General features: G+C 48.4%; 1 protein-coding gene across 4 annotated transcripts in view; it reads right to left on the bottom strand.

The window, feature by feature from the left end:
* Positions 1-20,213, bottom strand: part of MYH10 (myosin heavy chain 10) — a 190,592-nt gene that overhangs the window by 71,680 nt on the left and 98,699 nt on the right. For 2 of the 4 annotated variants that reach the window (XM_038749864.1, XM_038749865.1), the window contains 5 exons: positions 16,983-17,135; positions 12,868-13,041; positions 10,940-11,113; positions 6,613-6,727; positions 4,928-4,990 (listed from right to left, as the gene is read on the bottom strand). In XM_038749864.1, the coding sequence (XP_038605792.1) occupies positions 4,928-4,990; positions 6,613-6,727; positions 10,940-11,113; positions 12,868-13,041; positions 16,983-17,135 (679 nt within the window). The remainder of the gene's footprint in view (positions 1-4,927; positions 4,991-6,612; positions 6,728-10,939; positions 11,114-12,867; positions 13,042-16,982; positions 17,136-20,213) is intronic. The other 2 variants (XM_038749866.1, XM_038749867.1) reach the window with 1 other exon arrangement.

The raw sequence follows: 20,213 nt of genomic DNA, 5'->3' as shown, positions 1-20,213 counted from the left end.
GATATCCTCATCGCCCCACCCAAACGCTATTCTCTCCAAGACTTGTCCCTAACTGTAGACAACACCACTATCACCTGCCCCACAGAGCCTACGTCCTTGGCATTATTCATTCATTCATTCAATGGTATCTATTGAGCGCTTACTGTGTGCACAGCACTGTACTAAGCACTTGGACAGTACAATCCAGCAACATATAGAGACAATCCCGGCCCAACAATGGGTTCACAGTCTAGAAGGGGGAAGGCAGACATCCAAACAAGTAAACAGGCATCAATATAAATAAATCGAATTATAGATAGAATATTTCAAGCCTTTGCCCTTTGATTTGTTCTCTGTTTACCAGTCACTGTAATTTCAAGCTTTTTTCTGGCTTCTTTATATAATATCATGGCAGACTCACTCAAACATTTTAGCAGCTTCATCCAGGTCATCACAAGCGAGAATTTTAAGACCACTAGCTGTAATCAGGGCTTTGGCATCATCAACTCGAGTACCTTGTCACCGTAACACAATAGGTATTGTAATATTAGACTGTACTTCCCAAGCGCTTAGTACAGTGCTCTGCACACAGTAAGCGCTCAATAAATACGATTGATGATGATGACGTGAGCCCACTATTAGTTAAGGACCGTCTCTGTTGCCAACTTGGACTTCCCAAGTGCTTAGTCCAGTGCTCTGCGCACAGTAAGCGCTCAATACGATTGATTGATTGATTGATTAATATCCAAATCTTTATGTTTGGTTTTGTTCTCTGTCTCCCCCTTTTAGACTGTGAGCCCACTGTTGGGTAGGGACTGTCTCTATCTGTTGCCAACTTGGACTTCCCAAGCGCTTAGTACAGTGCTCAGTAAGCGCTCAATAAATACGACTGATTGATTGATTAATATCCAAATCACTGCCATGACTAAGCCTTGGGCAATAACATCACATCACATGGTTATCCCGGACCTAACTCTCATTCAACCTAGACCTCTTCTTCTTCGTTCTTCTAGACCATGAGCCCGCTGTTGGGTGGGGACCCTCTCTGCATGTGGCCAACTTGTACTTCCCAAGCGCTTAGTACAGTGCTCTGCACACAGTAAGCGCTCAATAAATACGACTGAATGAATGAATGAACGAATGAGAGCCGCCTCTCCGACCGGAGACTTGGGTCGGCCCTGAAGACGAAATGGCTTCGGAGAGGAGAAAGAAAACGGAGCCCTGGTCGACCCACTGTTGGGTAGGGACTGTCTCTATATGTTGCCAACTTGGACTTCCCAAGCGCTTAGTACAGTGCTCTGCACACAGTAAGCGCTCAATAAATACGATTGATTGATTGATTGATTGACTCTATCGGCAGGGTGTGATCCATACCAGATCTCCAGGTGCTCAGCTCTCCACACAGTGCTCTGCACATAGTAAGCGCTCAATAAATACGATTGACTGACTGATTGATTAGCGCAAGATCTGCACACACTTGGTACGGCGCTTCGCACGCGGTCAGCGCTCAAGAAATACGACTGAATGAACCTCCCGCACTTTCATCCCGTGAGTTAACTCACGGGATACGGCCTCCGGTCGGAAAGTTTGGGGCTGGCTCCCCCTACTATCAATCAATCAATCAATCGTATTTATTGAGCACTTACTGTGTGCAGAGCACTGGACTAAGCGCTTGGGAAGTCCAAGTTGGCAACATATAGAGACGGTCCCTACCCAACAGTGGGCTCACAGTCTAGAAGATTAGATTATAAACTAGATTATAAACTCCCCGAGGGTGGCGATGGTGACGGTTGATTCGATTTTTCTCTCCCAAATGTTTAGTGCAGGGCTTTACGCACAGTAGGCCCCAATTACATAATAATAATAATAATGATGGTATTTGTTAAGCACTTACTATGTGCGAAGCACTGTTCTAAGCGCGGGGGGGATACAAGGTGATCAGGTTGTCCCACGGGGGACTCACATTAGTCCCCATTTTACAGACGAGGGAACTGAGGCCCAGAGAAGTGACTTGCCCAAAGTCACACAGCTGACGAGCGGCGGAGCCAGGATTTGAACCCATGACCTCTGACCCCCAAGCCTGGGCTCTTTCCACTTTCCACGCTGCTTCTCTAATTACATGCCCCTGATCGACAGACGGTACACTTTTTTTTTTGAAAGGTATTTTTTAAGTGCATAATATGTGTCCTTCCTTCCTTCATTCAATCGTATTTATTGAGCGCTTACTGCGTGCAGAGCACTGTACTAAGCGCCTGGGAACTACAAGTTGGCAACATATAGAGACGGTCCCTACCCAACAACGGGCTCAATCTTTGGGGGCAGGGAACGTGTCCACAGAGTCTGTTGCACTGGGCTCTCCCATGCGCTTAGTACAGTGCTCTGCACACAGTAAGCGCTCAACAAATACCACTGAATGGCTGCACACTCTGTTGATCAGATGAGTAGATGTGAGCTCTGTTCTCAAGGGGCCTGTAACCGACAGTCTCTCTATGTTGCCAACTTGTACTTCCCAAGCGCTTAGTACAGTGCTCTGCACACAGTAAGTGCTCAATAAATACGATTGAATGAATGAATGACAGAAGAGACGTGTACAGAAATAAACTAGAGATAAGAGGCAGCAACAGTCTAAGGACCCAGACATAATAATAATAATAGGAGGAAGAGAAGAAGAAGAAGAAGAAGAATTGTGGTATTTGTTAAGCGCTTACTCTGTGCCAGGCACTGTACTAAGCGCCGGGGTAGTTATAAGATAAATGGGTTGGACACAGTCCCCGCCCCACATAGGGCTCCCAGTCTCATTCCCCATTTTCCAGATGAGAGAACTGAGGCCCAGAGAATAATAATAATAATAATAAATAATGATGGTATTTGTTAAGCGCTTACTATGTGCAAAGTACTGTTCTAAGCGCCGGGGAGGTTACAAGGTGATCAGGTTGTCCCACGGGGGGGGCTCACAGTTCTAATTTTAAAGATGAAGTAACTGAGGCCCAGAGAAGTTAAGTGACTTGCCCCAAGTCACACGAGCCTGGGATTTGAACCCATGACCTCTGACTCCAAAGCCCGGGCTCTTTCCACTGAGCCACGCTGCTTCTCCAAGAGAAGTGAAATGACTTGCCCAAGCTCACGCAGCAGGCAAGTGGCGGAGCCAGGATTAGAACCCAGGTCCTCCTCACTCTCAGACCCGGACTCTATCCACATCTGTAAAACAGTAATAATAATAATAATGGCATTTATTAAGCGCTTACTATCTGTCTACCCCTTCTAGACTGTGAGCCCGCTGTGGGGTAGGGACCGTCTCTAGATGTTGCCAACTTGGACTTCCCAAGCGCTTAGTACAGTGCTCTGCACATGGTAAGCGCTCAATAAATACGACTGAATGAACAAATGAATCCCTGGAGTTCTCAAAAACTCCAGCCCCGGTGAGGGGGGGCCCTGCTGATCGGCTTCCTCACCCCAATTCCGAGGGGCAATAATAATAATAATCGGATTTGTTTAGCACTTACTATGTGCCAAGCACTGGGGGAGATACAAGGTAATCAGGTTGGACATAGTCCCTGTCCCACATGGGACTTCCCAAGCGCTTAGTACAGTGCTCTGCACACAGTAAGCGCTCAATAAATACGATTGACTGAATGAATGAATAAAGCACTGTTAATAATAATAATAATGGCATTTGTTAAGCGCTTACATTGTTAAGTCCCCGCCCCACATAGGGCTCCCAGTCTCATTCCCCGTTTTTCAGATGAGGGAACTGAGGCCCAGAGAATAATAATAATAGTAATAATGATGGTATTTGTTAAGCGCTTACTATGTGCAAAGCACTGTTCTAAGCACTGGGGGGATACAAAGTGATCGGGTTGTCCTGCGCGGGGCTCACAGTCATCACCCCCATTTTCCAGATGAGGTCACTGAGGCTCTGAGAAGTGAAGTGACTTGCCCAAGGTCACACAGCAGATGTGCAGCGGAGCCGGGATTCGAACCCACGACCCGGGCTCTTTCCACTGAGCCACGCTGCTTCTCTAGGCAGCGGTAAGACTGTTCATTCATTCATCTTGATTGAGTGCTTACTGTGTGCAGAGCACTGGACTAAGCGCTTGGAAGTTGGCAACATATGGAGACGGTCCCTATACCGTTGCCAACTTGTACTTCCCAAGCGCTTAGTACAGTGCTCTGCACACAGTAAGCGCTCAATAAATACGATTGATTGATTGATTGATTGATTACCCAACGGCGGGCTCACAGTCCGCGCCAAGCACCATTTTAAGTGTGAAGAGTAAATACAAGTTTATCAGGTCGGACTCTCCCGCGTGGGACAGGGACTGTGTCCGACCCGATTCCCTTGTCAATCAGTCGTATTTACTGAGCACTTACTGTGTGCAGGGCACTGTACTAAGCGCTTGGGAAGTACACATTGGCAATAACTACCCCAGTGCTTTGGACGGTGCAACGGACGCCATCATCATCAGGAAGGAGACGCATCGGGGAGGGCTTCTTGGCGGAGAGGGGGATCATCATCATCATTGTCAATCGTATTTAGTGAGCGCTTACTGTGTGCAGAGCACTGTACTAAGCGCTTGGGAAGTACAAGTTGGCAACATATAGAGACAGTCCCTACCCAACAGTGGGCTCACAGTCTAAAAGATCTCAGGAGGGCTTCGGAGGCGGGCCGGACCGAAGCGGGACTCGGCGCCGAAGCTTCCCTCGTCCCTTCTCCGTCGCCTCAGTCGGCCCCGGGTCGAGCCGCGCGGATGAGGGGTGGTCCTCGCTCAGCTGCCCGGGGCAGGTGGGAGAAGACCGAGCGTGAAATGACGGGGGCATGCAGGAGGGTGGGCGGGGGGGCAGACCGAAAATCAAAAAAAGGGGAGGGACGGGGCGGGGTGGATGTGTCTGTGGGCACAGCACGATCCTGCCGCCTTATCAGACCCACCGGCGTTGGCTAGACATTCACCTGGAGGATCGTGGAGACCAGAAATAGTGTCATAGAAAGAAGTTCTCTGAATATTCTGAATCTCTAAGGCAGAGAAACAGCAAAGACAGGAAGGAGAGAGATGACACAAAAACACTCGGGTTAGTAAGCAGAACAGCGGCAAGTCGCGGGGCGCCGGCCGATCCCCCCGGGAGCTCCTCCGGCCACCGGGAAGCCGACGGACCCCCGCTCGGAAGCCGGGGGTTGGCGGGATCCCCCGCGGCGATGGCGGGGCCGGACTGCCCACACGCGTCCACGTCGGCCCGTGGTGCGAGGGTTTCGACCGGAATCCCCCGACCGGTCCGGGGAAGGCGAGGCCGATGTCCGGCCCCTTGCCAGTGGAAGCGATGCCCGAGTCACGTGCCCTCCCGGCGCCCCGGGAAACCGTCTCCGGGTGACGGGCGGGCCTCGGCGAGTCCCTGGATTCGGACCCGGAGTCCGAGCGGAAAAAAGCGCCCGCCCACTAAAGCCGACTTTCGGGAACCCCGGCGATCCCGGTCACCTCGGGCAGGCCGCCTCGCCGGGCCTCGGTTTACTCCTCTGTAAAACGGGGATGACGGCCCCCTTTGGTAGCGCCCCCGCCACCCTCAGCATTTAGGCCCAGCTCCAGAAACGTATTCCTATTAATGTCGGCTCCCCCGCCTTTAGACTGTCGGCTCGTTGTGGGCAGGGAACGGGTCCACCGACTCTGTTGGAATGGACTCCCCCAAGCGCTTAGCGCAGTGGTCTCTGCACATGGTAGGCGCTCAAAACATACCATTTAGGGTCCTCTCCCATCTTCCTTGACTGACAGCCCCACATTGGCACAAGGCTAGAGTCCGACCTCAGTGTTCCCTATCTACCCCACGATTGCGCTCAGCGCTTGGCACACAGTGGAGGCTGAGTCGACGCTGTCACGATTTTGGCGGGGGAGGGACAGATTTTGCATTTTTTTTTGTGGGGAAGGGAAGGGGGTGGTGTTAACTGCATGCGTTAAGCGCTTATTATATTGCCTCTGCCCATCCGCCAAGCTCTCTTCCTCCCTTCAAGGCCCTACTGAGAGCTCACCTCCTCCAGGAGGCCTTCCCAGACTGAGCCCCTTCCGTCCTCTCCCCCTCGTCCCCCTCTCCATCCCCCCCATCTTACCTCCTTCCCTTCCCCACAGCACCTGTATATATGTATATATGTTTGTACATATTTATTACTCTATTTTACTTGTACATATCTATTCTATTGATTTTATTTTGTTAGTCTGTTTGGTTTTGTTCTCTGTCTCCCCCTTTTAGACTGTGAGCCCACTGTTGGGTAGGGACTGTCTCTAGATGTTGCCAACTTGGACTTCCCAAGCGCTTAATCCAGTGCTCTGCACACAGTAAGCGCTCAATAAATACGATCGATGATGATGATGAGGTACTGTACTAAACGCTTCGGCAGACGCAAGATCACCGGGTTGGGCGCAGTCCCAGTCCCACGCCATTAGACAGATGAGGGAACCGAGGCCCAGAGAACCGACCTGCCCCAGGCCGCACCCGGCGGACGCGGGGCGGAGCTGGGATTCGAACCCAGGTCCTCCGCCTCCCGGGCCCGGGCTCGTTCCCGTAGGCCCCGCGGCTTCCCCGCTTCCCAGTCGTGAGTTGGAAATTCCCGGCTTAGAACGGGACGGATCGCGGGGCGGCCCAGCCTCTTACCGTCCTTCCACAGCTCGGCCACGAACTTGTCCGACGACTGATGCAGGAGGGTGGCCACGTTGTCGTTCAGCGGGTCCATGTTCTTCATCAGCCACTCGTCCGCCTTGTAGTCCACCTGGGGAGAAGACGGACGGACGTCCGAGATGCGGGCCCGCCCCCAATCTGGCGGTCAATCCTATTTATTGAGCGCTTACTGCGGGCACAGCACTGTACTGAGTGCTCGGGAGAGGACAAGGACAGTCACCGCGGCGACCGGATCGCCAGAGAGCGGGCCCAAGTGAGGGAAGGGCCTAAAGCTAGGGGAGCCCCACTTGGGACAACCTGATTATATAAACCCCAGCGCTTAGAACAGTGCTTGGGGTACATGGTAAGCGCCTAACAAATAATAATAACAATGGCATTTATTAAGTGCTTACTATGTGTAAAGCCCTGTTCTAAGTGCTGGGGGGGATACAAGGTGATCAGGTTGTCCCACGAGGGACTCACAGTCTTACAATAATAATAATGGTATTTATTTTTTTTAATGGCATTTATTAAGCGCTTACTATGTGCCAAGCACTGTTCTAAACGCTGGGGAGGTTACAAGGTGATCAGGTTGTCCCACGGGGGGGCTCACAGTTCTAATCCCCATTTTACAGATGAGGTCATTGAGGCCCAGAGAAGTGAAGTGACTGGCCCAAAGTCACACAGCTGACGGTTGGAGGACCCGGGATTTGAACCCATGACCTCTGACGCCAAAGCCTGGGCCCTTTTCCGCTGAGCCACGCTGCTTCTCACAATAATGGCATTTGTTAAGCGCTTACTATGTGCAAAGCACTGTTCTAAGCGCTGGGGAGGTTACAAGGTGATCAGGTTGTCCCACATGGGGCTCACACTCAATCCCCATTTTACAGATGAGATGACTGAGGCCCAGAGAACAAAAATAATAATAATAATGGCATTTATTAAGTGCTTACTATGTACAAAGCACTCTTCTAAGCGCTGGGGGGGGGATACACGGTGATCAGGTTGTCCCATATGGGGCTCACAGTCTTAATCCCCATTTTACAGATGAGATAACTGAGGCCCAGAGAACAACAATAATAATAATAATAATAACAATAACAATAATAATAATGTCATTTATTAAGCACTTATTATGTGCAAAGCACTCTTCTAAGCGCTGGGGGGGATACAAGGTGATCAGGTTGTCCCACGTGGGGCTCACAGTCTTCATCCCAATTTTAGAGATGAGGGAATGAGGCACAGAGAAGTTAAATGACTTGCCCAAAGTCACACAGCTGACAAGTGGCGGAACCGGGATTTGAACCCATGACCTCTGACTCCAAAGCCCGGGCTCTTTTCCACTGAGCCACGCTGCTTCACTTAAATACCAACATTATTATTATTATTATTATTATTATTATTATTATTCCCGGACCCCCCCGGGGGGCAGAGTGGAAGAGGGGGAGCTTGGCGGCTCTAAACTGGGAAGGGACGCTCACCACACAGTCAACCGGTCAGGAGTTACTAGTCGCCGCCCTTGGAGGAAGAGGAAGGGGATACGGGCTCAATCGTAATAATAATATGGTATTTGTTAGGCGCTTACTATGTGCCAGGCACTGTACTAAGTGCTGGGATAGATACAAGTGAATTGGGATGGACACGGTCCCTGTAATAATAATAATGATGGCATTTATTAAGCGCTTTTACTATGTGCAGAGCACTGTTCAAAGTGCTGATAATGATGGCATTTATTAAGCGCTTACTATGTGCAAAGTACCGTTCTAAGCGCTGGGGGGCTACTACAAGGTGATCAGGTTGTCCCAAGGGGGGGCTCACAGTCTTCATCCCCATTTGACAGATGAGGTAACTGAGGCCCAGAGAAGTGAAGTGACTTGCCCAAAGTCACACACAGCTGACAGTTGGCGGAGCCAGGATACGAACCCACGACCTCTGGCTCCAAAGCCCGGGCTCTTTCCGCTGAGCCACGCTGCTTCTCTTGACCCGGGTTCTAACCCCGGCTGTGCCGCTTGTCTGCTGTGGGACCTTGGGAGCATCACGTCAATCAATCAATCAATCCATCGTATTTACTGAGTGCTTACTGTGGGCAGAGCACTGTACTAAGCGCTTGGGAAGTCCAAGTTGGCAACACAGAGAGACGGTCCCTACCCAACAGCGGGCTCACAGTCGCTTTTCTGGACCTCAGTTCCCTCATCTGTAAAATGGGGATTAAGACTGGGAGCCCCACGTGGGACAACCGCATCACCCTGTATCTGCCCCAGCACTTAGAACTGTGCTTGACACATATTAAGCGCTTAATACTCATTCATTCACTCAATCGTATTTACTGAGCGCTTACTGTGGGCAGAGCACTGTACTAGGCGCTTGGGAAGTCCAAGTTGGCAACATATAGAGACGGTCCCAACCCGACAGCGGGCTCACAGTCGCTTTTCTGGACCTCAGTTCCCTCATCTGTAAAATGGGGATTAAGACTGGGAGCCCCACGTGGGACAACCGCATCACCCTGTATCTACCCCAGCGCTCAGAACTGTGCTTGACACATATTAAGTGCTTAATATTCATTCATTCACTCAATCGTATTTATTAAGCGCTTACTGTGTGCAGAGCACTGGACTAAGCGCTTGGGAAGTCCCAGCTGGCAACATATAGAGACGGTCCCTACCCAACAGCGGGCTCACAGTCGCTTTTCTGGACCTCAGTTCCCTCATCTGTAAAATGGGGATTAAGACTGGGAGCCCCACGTGGGACAACCGCATCACCCTGTATCTACCCCAGCGCTTAGAACTGTGCTTGACACATATTAAGCGCTTAATATTCATTCATTCATTCAATCGCATTTATTGAGCGCTTACTGTGTGCAGAGCACTGTACTAAGCGCTTGGGAAGTCCAAGCTGGCAACGTATAGAGACGGTTCCTACCCAACAGTGGGCTCACAGCCTAGAAGGGGGAGACAGACAACGAAACAAAGCATATTAAAAAAATAAAATAAATAGAATAGTAAATATGTACAAGCAATACCATTATTATTATTTATTTCTCTCAAACCGGCCAGTCACACACCACAGCCCCCCGCCTCCGTGCTTCGGGATTCGGGTGAAGAACGGAATCCCGTCCAGACCGATTCCCATTCCGAAGAAATCCGCCTGGGGGCGCTTGTTCTCTGAGACTGAATTCCCTCCCCGAATTCCTAACAATTTTCCTAATTATTTCCGAATGATTTCTGGTCTTTTTTCCCCGTGTTTTTTCTTTTTCCCCTTCTCCATCCCCCCCATCTTACCTCCTTCCCTTCCCCACAGCACCTGTATATATGTATATATGTTTGTACATATTTATTACTCTATTTATTTTACTTGTACATATCTATTCTACTTATTTTATTTTGTTAGTATGTTTGGTTTTGTTCTCTGTCTCCCCCTTTTAGACTGTGAGCCCACTGTTGGGTAGGGACTGTCTCTATATGTTGCCAACTTGGACTTCCCAAGCGCTTAGTCCAGTGCTCTGCACACAGTAAGCGCTCAATAAATACGATTGATTTTTTGATTGATTGATTTCAACTTTGGCTGAACAGCCGCCTCGCTCTTTCGCCTTCCCGTCTGCCGGGACGGAGGGGGCCGTCGAACACCCCATGAAAGTCTTCCCGCTGGGAGCGGCTTTCCACGGCACGCGCTTCCACGTCCGAGTTCCCCTCGGATCGCTTCCCTGGCCCCGTTGCGACAGAGGGGATGAGGAAGGTGCAGGGCACTGTACTAAGCGCTTGGGAAGTACAAGTTGGCAACGGCATAGGGACCGTCGCTATACGTTGCCAACTTCCAAGCGCTCAGTCCAGTGCTCTGCACACAGTAAGCGCTCAATCAATACGACTGAACGAATGAACAGTCTAGAGAAGCAGCGTGGCTCAGTGGAAAGGGCCCGGGCCGTGGGTTCGAATCCACCGCACGTCTGCTGTGTGACCTTGGCCAAGTCACTTCACCTCTCAGAGCCTCAGTGACCTCATCTGGAAAATGGGGGTGATGACCGTGAGCCCCGCGTGGGACAACCTGATCACTTTGTACCCCCCCAGCGCTGAGAACGGTGCTTTGCACGTAGTAAGCGCTTCACAAATGCCAGTATTAATAATTTGCACTTCCCAAGCGCTTAGTACAGTGCTCTGCACATAGTAAGCGCTCAATAAATATGATTGATGATTGATTATTATTATTATTATTATTATTATTATTATTATTATTATTAAGGGCATCGTGCTCGTCTGGGGTACCGAGCGAGCCGGCGTTCTGGAAGGGAAATTCCGGACTGGGGGAAACCTCCCGTGTGGGATTCGCTTACCTTCCCCGCGTAATGGATGATGCAGAAGTCGGCTTTGTCTTTCAGCTGCCGGGGTTTCTGGAACTTGGAGTGGGTGCCCTGCTCCTGGACTAATTTCTCCACGAACGTTTTGTCGGTGGCCTTGGGGAACCAGCATTCTTCGTCGAGGAGGGCGAGCACGCCGGGGGGGTTGGCCTACGGAAAGAGGGAAGACACGCACACGGAGGGAAGAAAGGAAGGAAGGAAGGAAGGAAGGAACAGAGAGGAAGTTAGGGAAGACAAAAAAAACAAGCCCACAAAACCAAACTCCTCACCTTTGGCTTTAAAGCCATCAATAATAATAATAATAATAATGATGGCATTTATTAAGCTCTTACTATGTGCAAAGCACCGTTCTAAGCGCTGGGGAGGTTACGAGGTGATCAGGTTGTCCCATGGGGGGCTCCCAGTCTTCACCCCCATTTTCCAGATGAGGTCACTGAGGCCCAGAGAAGTGAAGTGACTTGCCCCAAGTCACCCAGCTGACGAGTGGCGGAGCCGGGATTTAAAGCTCTCAATAATAATAATAACAACAATGATGGAATTTATTAAACGCTTACACTGTGCAAAGCATTGTTTTAAGCGCTGGGGAGGTTACAAGGTGATCAGGTTGTCCCACGGGGGGCTCCCAGTCTTCACCCCCATTTTCCAGATGAGGTCACTGAGGCCCAGAGAAGTGAAGTGACTTGCCCCAAGTCACCCAGCTGACAAGTGGCGGAGCCGGGATTTGAACCCACGACCTCTGACTCCAAAGCCCGGGCTCTTTCCACTGAGCCACGCTGCTCGGCTCTAGGAACCAAGGCGCGGGCAACGCCTGGGTACGGCGGCCCCGCTTCGAGACACCCTCCCACCCACCCCAGACACTTGGACTGCCCAAGCGCTTAGTACAGTGCTCTGCACACAGTAAGCGCTCAATAAATACGATTGATTGATTGATTAATCAATCAATCAATCGTATTTATTGAGCGCTTACTGTGTGCAGAGCACTGTACTAAGCGCTTGACAGATATCAACATCATTCTTCCCGCCGCAACTGGGAGAAGCAGTGTGGCTCAGTGGAAAGAGCCCAGGCTTTGGAGTCAGAGGTCATGGGTTCAAATCCCGGCTCCGCCACTAGTCAGCTGGGTGACTTGGGGCAAGTCACTTCACTTCTCCGGGCCTCAGTGACCTCGTCTGTAAAATGGGGATGAAGACTGGGAGCCCCCCACCGTGGGACAACCTGATCACCTTGGAACCTCCCCAGCGCTTAGAACAATGCTTTGCACATAGTAAGTAATTTTTTTGAATTTACAGCAGAATTTGATCTTGCTGTCATTTCAAACTATTGCTATCTGAATGGCATGTAATTATAAAAATTCGTTAACGCATGCATTTTTAATGGTGTATTGGCTTTTGAGTTAGTCATGTGAATAACAAAGTAGAATAGCTGATACCCCTCACAGTATTCATAGGATTATGTTTTCCCATCCTCCTTGCTTCTTTCTGTTTGATCAGTCTGTTCCCCTTTCACCACTTACTCCCATTTCTTCCTTCCTTTACTTCCCTCCTGCTGCCCTGGTTTTTTTTTTTTTTTTTTTGCCAGTTACCTGTCTCTGTCTTTTATCCTATTACTCTATTTATTTATTTATTTATTTATTTATTTATTTTACTTGTACATAGCTGTTCTACTTATTTTATTTTGTTAGTATGTTTGGTTTTGTTCTCTGTCTCCCCCTTCTAGACTGTGAGCCCACTGTTGGGTAGGGACCGTCTCTAGATGTTGCCAATTTGTACTTCCCAAGCGCTTAGTACAGTGCTCTGCACATAGTAAGCGCTCAATAAATACGATTGATGATGATGATGATAGTAAGCACTTAATAAATGCTATTAAAAAAAATAAAAAACCTCCGCGGGGGCCGGGAGGCGCTCACCGGTCTCTCGATCAAGTCGATGCAGGGCTGCAGGTCCAGCCCGAAGTCGATGAAGTTCCACTCGATGCCCTCGCGCTGATACTCCTCCTGCTCCAGCACGAACATGGTGTGGTTGAACAGCTGCTGCAGCTTCTCGTTGGTGTAGTTGATGCACAGCTGCTCGAAGGAATTCAGCTGCGGGAAAGAGAGGAAGGCGAGTCAGGGGCCCCGCTCCCCGGGGCCACGGGTTGTGGCGCCCGTCTCCCCCTCCGAGACCGTGAGCCCGCTGTTGGGTAGGGACCGTCTCTTGATGTTGCCGACTTGGACTTCTCAAGCGCTTAGTACAGTGCTCTGCACACAGTAAGCGCTTAATAAATACGACTGAATGAATGAATATATATACATATACATATCCTGTATATATACATATACATATCCTGCATATATGTATATATATACATACATATATCCTGTATATATGTATATATATACACACACATATCCTGTATATATGTATATATGCATATACATATCCTGTATATATGTCTATACACACATACATATCCTGTATATATGTATATACGCACATACGTGTCCTGCATATATGTATATACGCACATACGTGTCCTGCATATATGTATATACGCACATACATGTCCTGCATATATGTATATACGCACATACATATCCTGCATATACGTATGTACGCACATACATATCCTGTATATACGTATATGCGCACATACATATCCTGTATATACGTATATGCGCACATACATATCCTGTATATATGTATATGCGCACATACATATCCTGTATAAATGTATATGCGCACATACATATCCTGTATATATGTATATGCGCACATACATATCCTGTATATATGTATATGCACACATACATATCCTGTATATATGTATATACGCACATACATATCCTGTATATATGTATATACGCACATACATATCCTGTATATATGTATATACACACATACATATCCTGTATATATGTATGTACGCACATACATATCCTGTGTATATGTATATACGCACATACATATCCTGTATATATGTATATATGCACATACATATCCTGTATATATGTATATACGCACATACATATCCTGTATATATGTCTGTACGTATTTATTACTCTATTTTATTTGTACGCATTTATTCTATTTATTTTATTAATATGTTTTGTTTTGTTGTCTGTCTCCCCCTTCTAGACTGTGAGCCCGCTGTTGGGTAGGGACCAGCTCTAGATGTTGCCAACTTGGGCTTCCCAAGCACTCAGTGCACAGTAATTCCTTCACTCATTCATTCAATCAATCGTATTTATTAAGCGCTGACTGTGTGCAGAGCACTGGACTAAGCGCTTGGGAAGTCCAAGTCGGCAACATCTAGAGCCCAACGGCGGGCTCACAGTCTAGAAGGGGGAGACAGACAACAAAACCAAACTTATTAACAAAATAAAATAAATAGAATAAATAGGTACAAATAAAATAGAATAATAAATATGTACAATCAATCCATCAACCAATCGTATTAAGCGCTTACTGTGTGCAGAGCACTGGACTAAGCGCTTGGGAAGTCCAAGTCGGCAACAGATAGAGACGGTCCCTACCCAACAGTGGATTCACAGTCTAGAAGGGGGAGACAGACAACAAAACCAAACATATTAACCAAATAAAATAAATAGAATAAATATGTACAAATAAAATAGAATAATAAATAAGTACAATCAATCAATCATATTTATTAAGCGCTTACTGTGTGCAGAGCACTGTACTAAGCGCTTGGGAAGTCCAAGTCGGCAACATATAGAGACGGCCCCTACCCAACAGCGGGCTCACAGTCTAGAAGGGGGAGACAGACAACAAAACCAAACTTATTAACAAAATAAAATAAATAGAATACGTACAAATAAAACAGAACAATAAATACGCACAATCAATCAACCAATCGTATTTATTAAGCGCTGACTGTGTGCAGAGCACTGTACTAAGCGCTTGGGAAGTCCAAGTTGGCAACAGCTAGAGACGGTCCCTACCCAACAGTGGGCTCACAGTCTAGAAGGGGGAGACAGACAACAAAACCAAACATACTAACAATATAAAATAAATAGAATAAATATGTACAAATAAAATAGAATAATAAATGCGTACAATCAATCATATTTATTAAGCACTTACAGTGTGCAGAGCACTGTATTAAGCGTTTGGGAAGTACAAGTTGGCAACATATAGAGATGGTCCCTACCCAACAGTGGGCTCACAGTCTAGAAGGGGGTTCAATTGTATTTATTGAGCGCTGACTGTGTGCAGAGCGCTGGACTAAGCCCTTGGGAAGCTGCGCACAGTAATTCCTTCATTCATTCATTCATTCAATCGTATTTATTGAGCGCTTACTGTGTGCAGAGCACTGGACTAAGCGCTTGGGAAGTCCAAGTCGGCAACATATAGGGACGGTCCCTACCCGACAGCGGGCTCACCGTCTAGAAGGGGGAGACAGATGACGAAACAAAACATGTGGACGGGTGTCAAGTCGTCAGATAATAATAAGGCCCTACTGAGAGCTCACCTCCTCCAGGAGGCCTTCCCAGACTGAGCCCCTTCCTTCCTCTCCCCCTCATCCCCCTCTCCATCCCCCCCATCTTACCTCCTTCCCTTCCCCACAGCACCTGTATATACGTATATATGTTTGTAGGTATTTATTACTCCATTTATTTATTTATTTTACTTGTACATATCTATTCTATTTATTTTATTTTGTTAGTATGTTTGGTTTTGTTGTTTGTCTCCCCCTTCTAGACTGTGAGCCCACTGTTGGGTAGGGACTGTCTCTATATGTTGCCAACTTGGACTTCCCAAGTGCTTAGTCCAGTGCTCTGCACACAGTAAGCGCTCAATAAATATGATTGATTGATTGATTAATAATAATGGTATTTATTAAGCGGTTACTATGTGCCAAGCACCGTTTTAAGTGCTGGGGAGGTTACATGGCGATCAGGCTGTCCCATGGTGGGGCTCACAGTCTTCATCCCCATTTTACAGATGAGGGAACTGAGGCACAGAGAAGTTAGGTGTCTTGTCCAAAGTCAACCAGCTGACAATTGGGGGAGCCGGGATTTGAACCCACGACCTCTGACTCCAAAGCCCGGGCTCTTCCCACTGAGCCATGCCGCTTCTCTAAGCGCTTAACAGATACCAGCGCTTCGCAGCGTGGCTCGGTGGAAAGAGCCGGGGCTTTGAGGTCCGAGGTCGTGGGTTCAAACCCCGGCTCCGGCAACTGTCAGCTGTGTGACTCTGGGCGAGTCACTTCACCCCTCTGGGCCTCAGTTACCTCATCTGAAAAATGGGGATTAAGATTGTGAGCCCACCGAGGGACGACCTGATCGCCCTGTAACCTCCCCAGCGCTTAGAACAGTGCTTTGCACGTAGTAAGCGCTTATTAAACACCATCATCATTATTATTATTATTATTTTAATCAATCAATCGTATTTATTGAGCGCTTACCGTGTGCAGAGCACTGGACTAAGCGCTTGGGAAGGACAAGTCGGCAACATATAGAGACGGTATTTTAAGGGCTTAGTCCAGTGCTCTGCACACGGTAAGCGCTCAATAAATACGATTGAATGATGATGCTGGGATTTATTAAGCGCTTACTATGTGCAAAGCACTGTTCTAAGCGCTGGGGAGGTTCCAAGGTAATCAGGTTGTTCCACAGGGGGCTCACAGTCTTAACCCCCATTTTACAGATGAGGGAACTGAGGCTCAGAGAAGTTAAGTGACTTGCCCAAGGTCACACAGCAGACATGTGGCGGAGCCGGGATTCGAACCCATGACCTCTGACTCCAAAGCCCGGGAGACTGTGCTTAACAGATACCAGACTTAGATTTAACAGACTTAACAGATTTAGACTGTGAGCCCACTGCTGGGTAGGGACTGTCTCTATATGTTACCAACTTGTACTTCCCAAGTGCTTAGTACAGTGCTCTGTACACAGTAAGCGCTCAATAAATACGATTGATGATTGATTGAATGACTGAATAAGAAAAAGAAAGCGGAGGGGAGGGTGTTCCCGGGAAACTGAGGCCTGGGGCTTATCGGCCCGGGGTTGGGGGGCCGTGGCACCTCAAAAATCTCGAAGCCGGCGATGTCCAGGATGCCGATGAAGGAAGCTCCCTGCCGCTTCGTCCGGTCCAGGGCCTTGTTGATGCGGTGAACCAGCCAGCGGAACAGACGCTCGTAGGTCGCCTTGGCCAGGGCCTCCACTGCGAAGTCCGCCTGAAATAATAACAATAATAATAATAATAATAATAATAATAATAATAATAATAATAATAATAATAATGGCATTTATTAAGCGCTTACTATGTGCAGAGCACTGTTCTAAGCCCACTGTTGGGTAGGGACTGTCTCTATGTGTTGCCAATTTGTACTTCCCAAGCGCTTAGTACAGTGCTCTGCACATAGTAAGCGCTCAATAAATACGATTGATGATGATGATGATGGGGCGGGGGATACAAGGTGTCAAGACTGTGGGGCTCACGGTCTTCATCCCCATTTTACAGCTGAGGTCACTGAGGCTCAGGGAAGTGAAGCGACTGGCCCAAGCTCACCCGTCGGACACGCGGCGGAGCTGGGAATCGAACCCGTGAACTCTTGACTCCAGAGCCCGGGCTCTTTCAATCAATCAATCAATCAATCGTATTTATTGAGCGCTTACTGTGTGCAGAGCACTGGACTAAGCGCTTGGGAAGTCCAAGTTGGCAACATAGAGAGGCGGTTCCTACCCAACAGTGGGCTCACAGTCTTTCCACTGCTTCTTCTAACTTAATAATAATAATAATGATAATGGCATTTATTAAGCGCTTACTATGTGCCAAGCACTGTTCTAAGCGCTGGGGAGGTTCCAAGGTGATCAGGTTGTCCCATGGGGGGCTCCCAGTCTTCATCCCCATTTTCCAGATGAGGGAACTGAGGCCCAGAGAAGTGAAGTGACTGGCCCAAAGTCACCCAGCTGACAATTGGCGGAGCCGGGATTCGAACCCATGACCTCTGTCTCCAAAGCCCGGGCTCTTTTCCACCGAGCCACGCTGCTTCTCTAGCTTGTATTTACCCCAGCGTTTAGTACAGTGCCTGCCACATACTAAGCACTTAAATTCCACAGTTATCACCATCACAACGTTGGTTAAGTGCTTCCTGTGTGTCAAGCACCATTCTAAGCGCTGGGAGGCATACGATGCATCAAGTGGGACACAGTCTTCGTCCCACATAAATAATAATAAATAATGATAGCATTTATTGGGCGCTTACAGTGTGCAGAGCACTGTACTAAGCGCTTGGGAAGTCCAAGTTGGCAACATATAGAGACAGTCCCTACCCAACAGTGGGCTCACAGTCTTTCCACTGAGCCTCGCTTCTTCTCTAACTTGACGAGCTTGTATCTACCCCAGCGCTTAGTACAGTGCCTGCCACATACTAAGCGCTTAAATTCCACAGTTATCACCACTACAACCTTGGTTAAGTGCTTCCTGTGTGTCAAGCACCGTTCTAAGCGCTGGGAGGGGTACGATGCATCAAGTGGGACACAGTCTCCGTCCCACATCATCATCAATCGTATTTATTGAGCGCTTACTATGTGCAGAGCACTGTACTAAGCGCTTGACTGTACTAAGCGCTTGACTGTACTAAGCAATAATAAATAATGATAGCATTTATTGAGTGCTTACTGTGTGCAAAGCACTGTTCTAAGCGCTAGGGAGGTTACAGGGTGATCAGGTTGTCCCACGGGGGGCTCACAGTCTTCATCTTATACATATCTTCTTCTTGTACATATCTTCATCTTGCACATCTTCTTCTTGTACATATCTATTCTATTTATTTCCTTTTGCACATCTTCTTCTTGTACCTATCTATTCTATTTATTTTCTTTTGTTAATATGTTTTGTTTTGTTCTCTGTCTCCCCCTTGTAGACTGTGAGCCCGCTGTTGGGTAGGGACCGTCTCTAGATGTTGCCAACTTGGACTTCCCAAGCGCTTAGTCTAGTGCTCTGCACACAGTAAGCGCTCGATAAATACAACTGATTCATCCCCATTTTCCAGATGAGGTAACTGAGGCCCAGAGAATCAATCAGTCATATTTATTGAGCGCTTACTGTGTGCAGAGCCCTGTACTAAGCGCTTGGGAAGTCCAAGTTGGCAACATCTAGAGACGGTTCCTACCCAACAGTGGGCTCACATCCATCAAGCTGGCTCTCGTCCTCCCTTCAAGGCCCTACTGAAATCTCACCTCCTCCGGGAGGCCTTCCCACACTCAGCCCCCTCTTTAATTAATTAACGAATCCCTACCCAACAGTGGGCTCACAGTCTAAAAGGTAGCTGTGTGACTTTGGGCCAGTCACTTGACTTCTCTGGGCCTCAGTGACCTCATCTGGAAAATGGGGATGAAGACTGGGAGCCCCCCGTGGGACAACCTGATCACCCTGTAACCTCCCCAGCGCTTAGAACAGTGCTTTGCACAGAGTAAGCGCTTAATAAATACCATTAAATAAATTAAAAAAAGGGGGAGAGGCCCTGAGAAGTGAAGTGACTTGCCCAAAGTCACCCAACTGACAAGTGGGGGAGCCGGGATTCAAACCCAGGACCTCGGACTCCAAAGCCCGGGCTCTTTCCACCGAGCCGTGCAGTCGGAGGAGGGAGAACGGGGATTGAAGCCCCCGTTTAGAGAAGAGGAAAGAGAGGCCCCGGGAAAAGTGAAACGACTCACCCGGCAGGCAAGCGGCAGGGCCGGGATGAGAACCCAGATCCTTGGACTCCGAATTCCCGGGCGCTGCCCACTAGGCCACCCAGCTCCACTACTAACATTAAGGTCGACTTGGGAGAGGATATACGGGAATTGGGGGCGAGAAAGGAAGAAAAGGGAAGACAGGAGAGAGGCCAACCGAGGCAGGGTTTTCCCTTCACGTGGCTCAGCTGCCGAAACCTTCCCTGCCCCCTCACTCCGGGAAAGGCTCGGCTCCAGGGGTTCCGGGGTGGTGGCGTGGGCGTCCAGCGCCGGAGGAGGAGGGAGACCCCTCTTTTTTTTTTTTTTGGATGGCATTTATTAACCGCTTACTATGTGCCGAGCACTGTTCTAAGCGCTGGGGAGGTTACAAGGTGATCAGATTATTTATTTATTTATTTTGCTTGTACGTATCTAGTCTATTTTATTTTGTTAGTATGTTTGGTTTTGTTCTCTGTCTCCCCCTTTTAGACTGTGAGCCCGCTGTGGGGTAGGGACCGTCTCTATATGTCGCCAACTTGGACTTCCCAAGCGCTTAGTACAGTGCTCTGCACACAGTAAGCGCTCAATAAATATGA

Source organism: Tachyglossus aculeatus, chromosome 8, assembly GCF_015852505.1.
Source record: "Tachyglossus aculeatus isolate mTacAcu1 chromosome 8, mTacAcu1.pri, whole genome shotgun sequence".
Taxonomy (NCBI): Eukaryota; Metazoa; Chordata; class Mammalia; order Monotremata; family Tachyglossidae; genus Tachyglossus; species Tachyglossus aculeatus.
The sequence above is the reverse complement of the archived record's forward strand: the minus strand, read 5'-3'. Positions and strand labels throughout refer to the sequence as shown.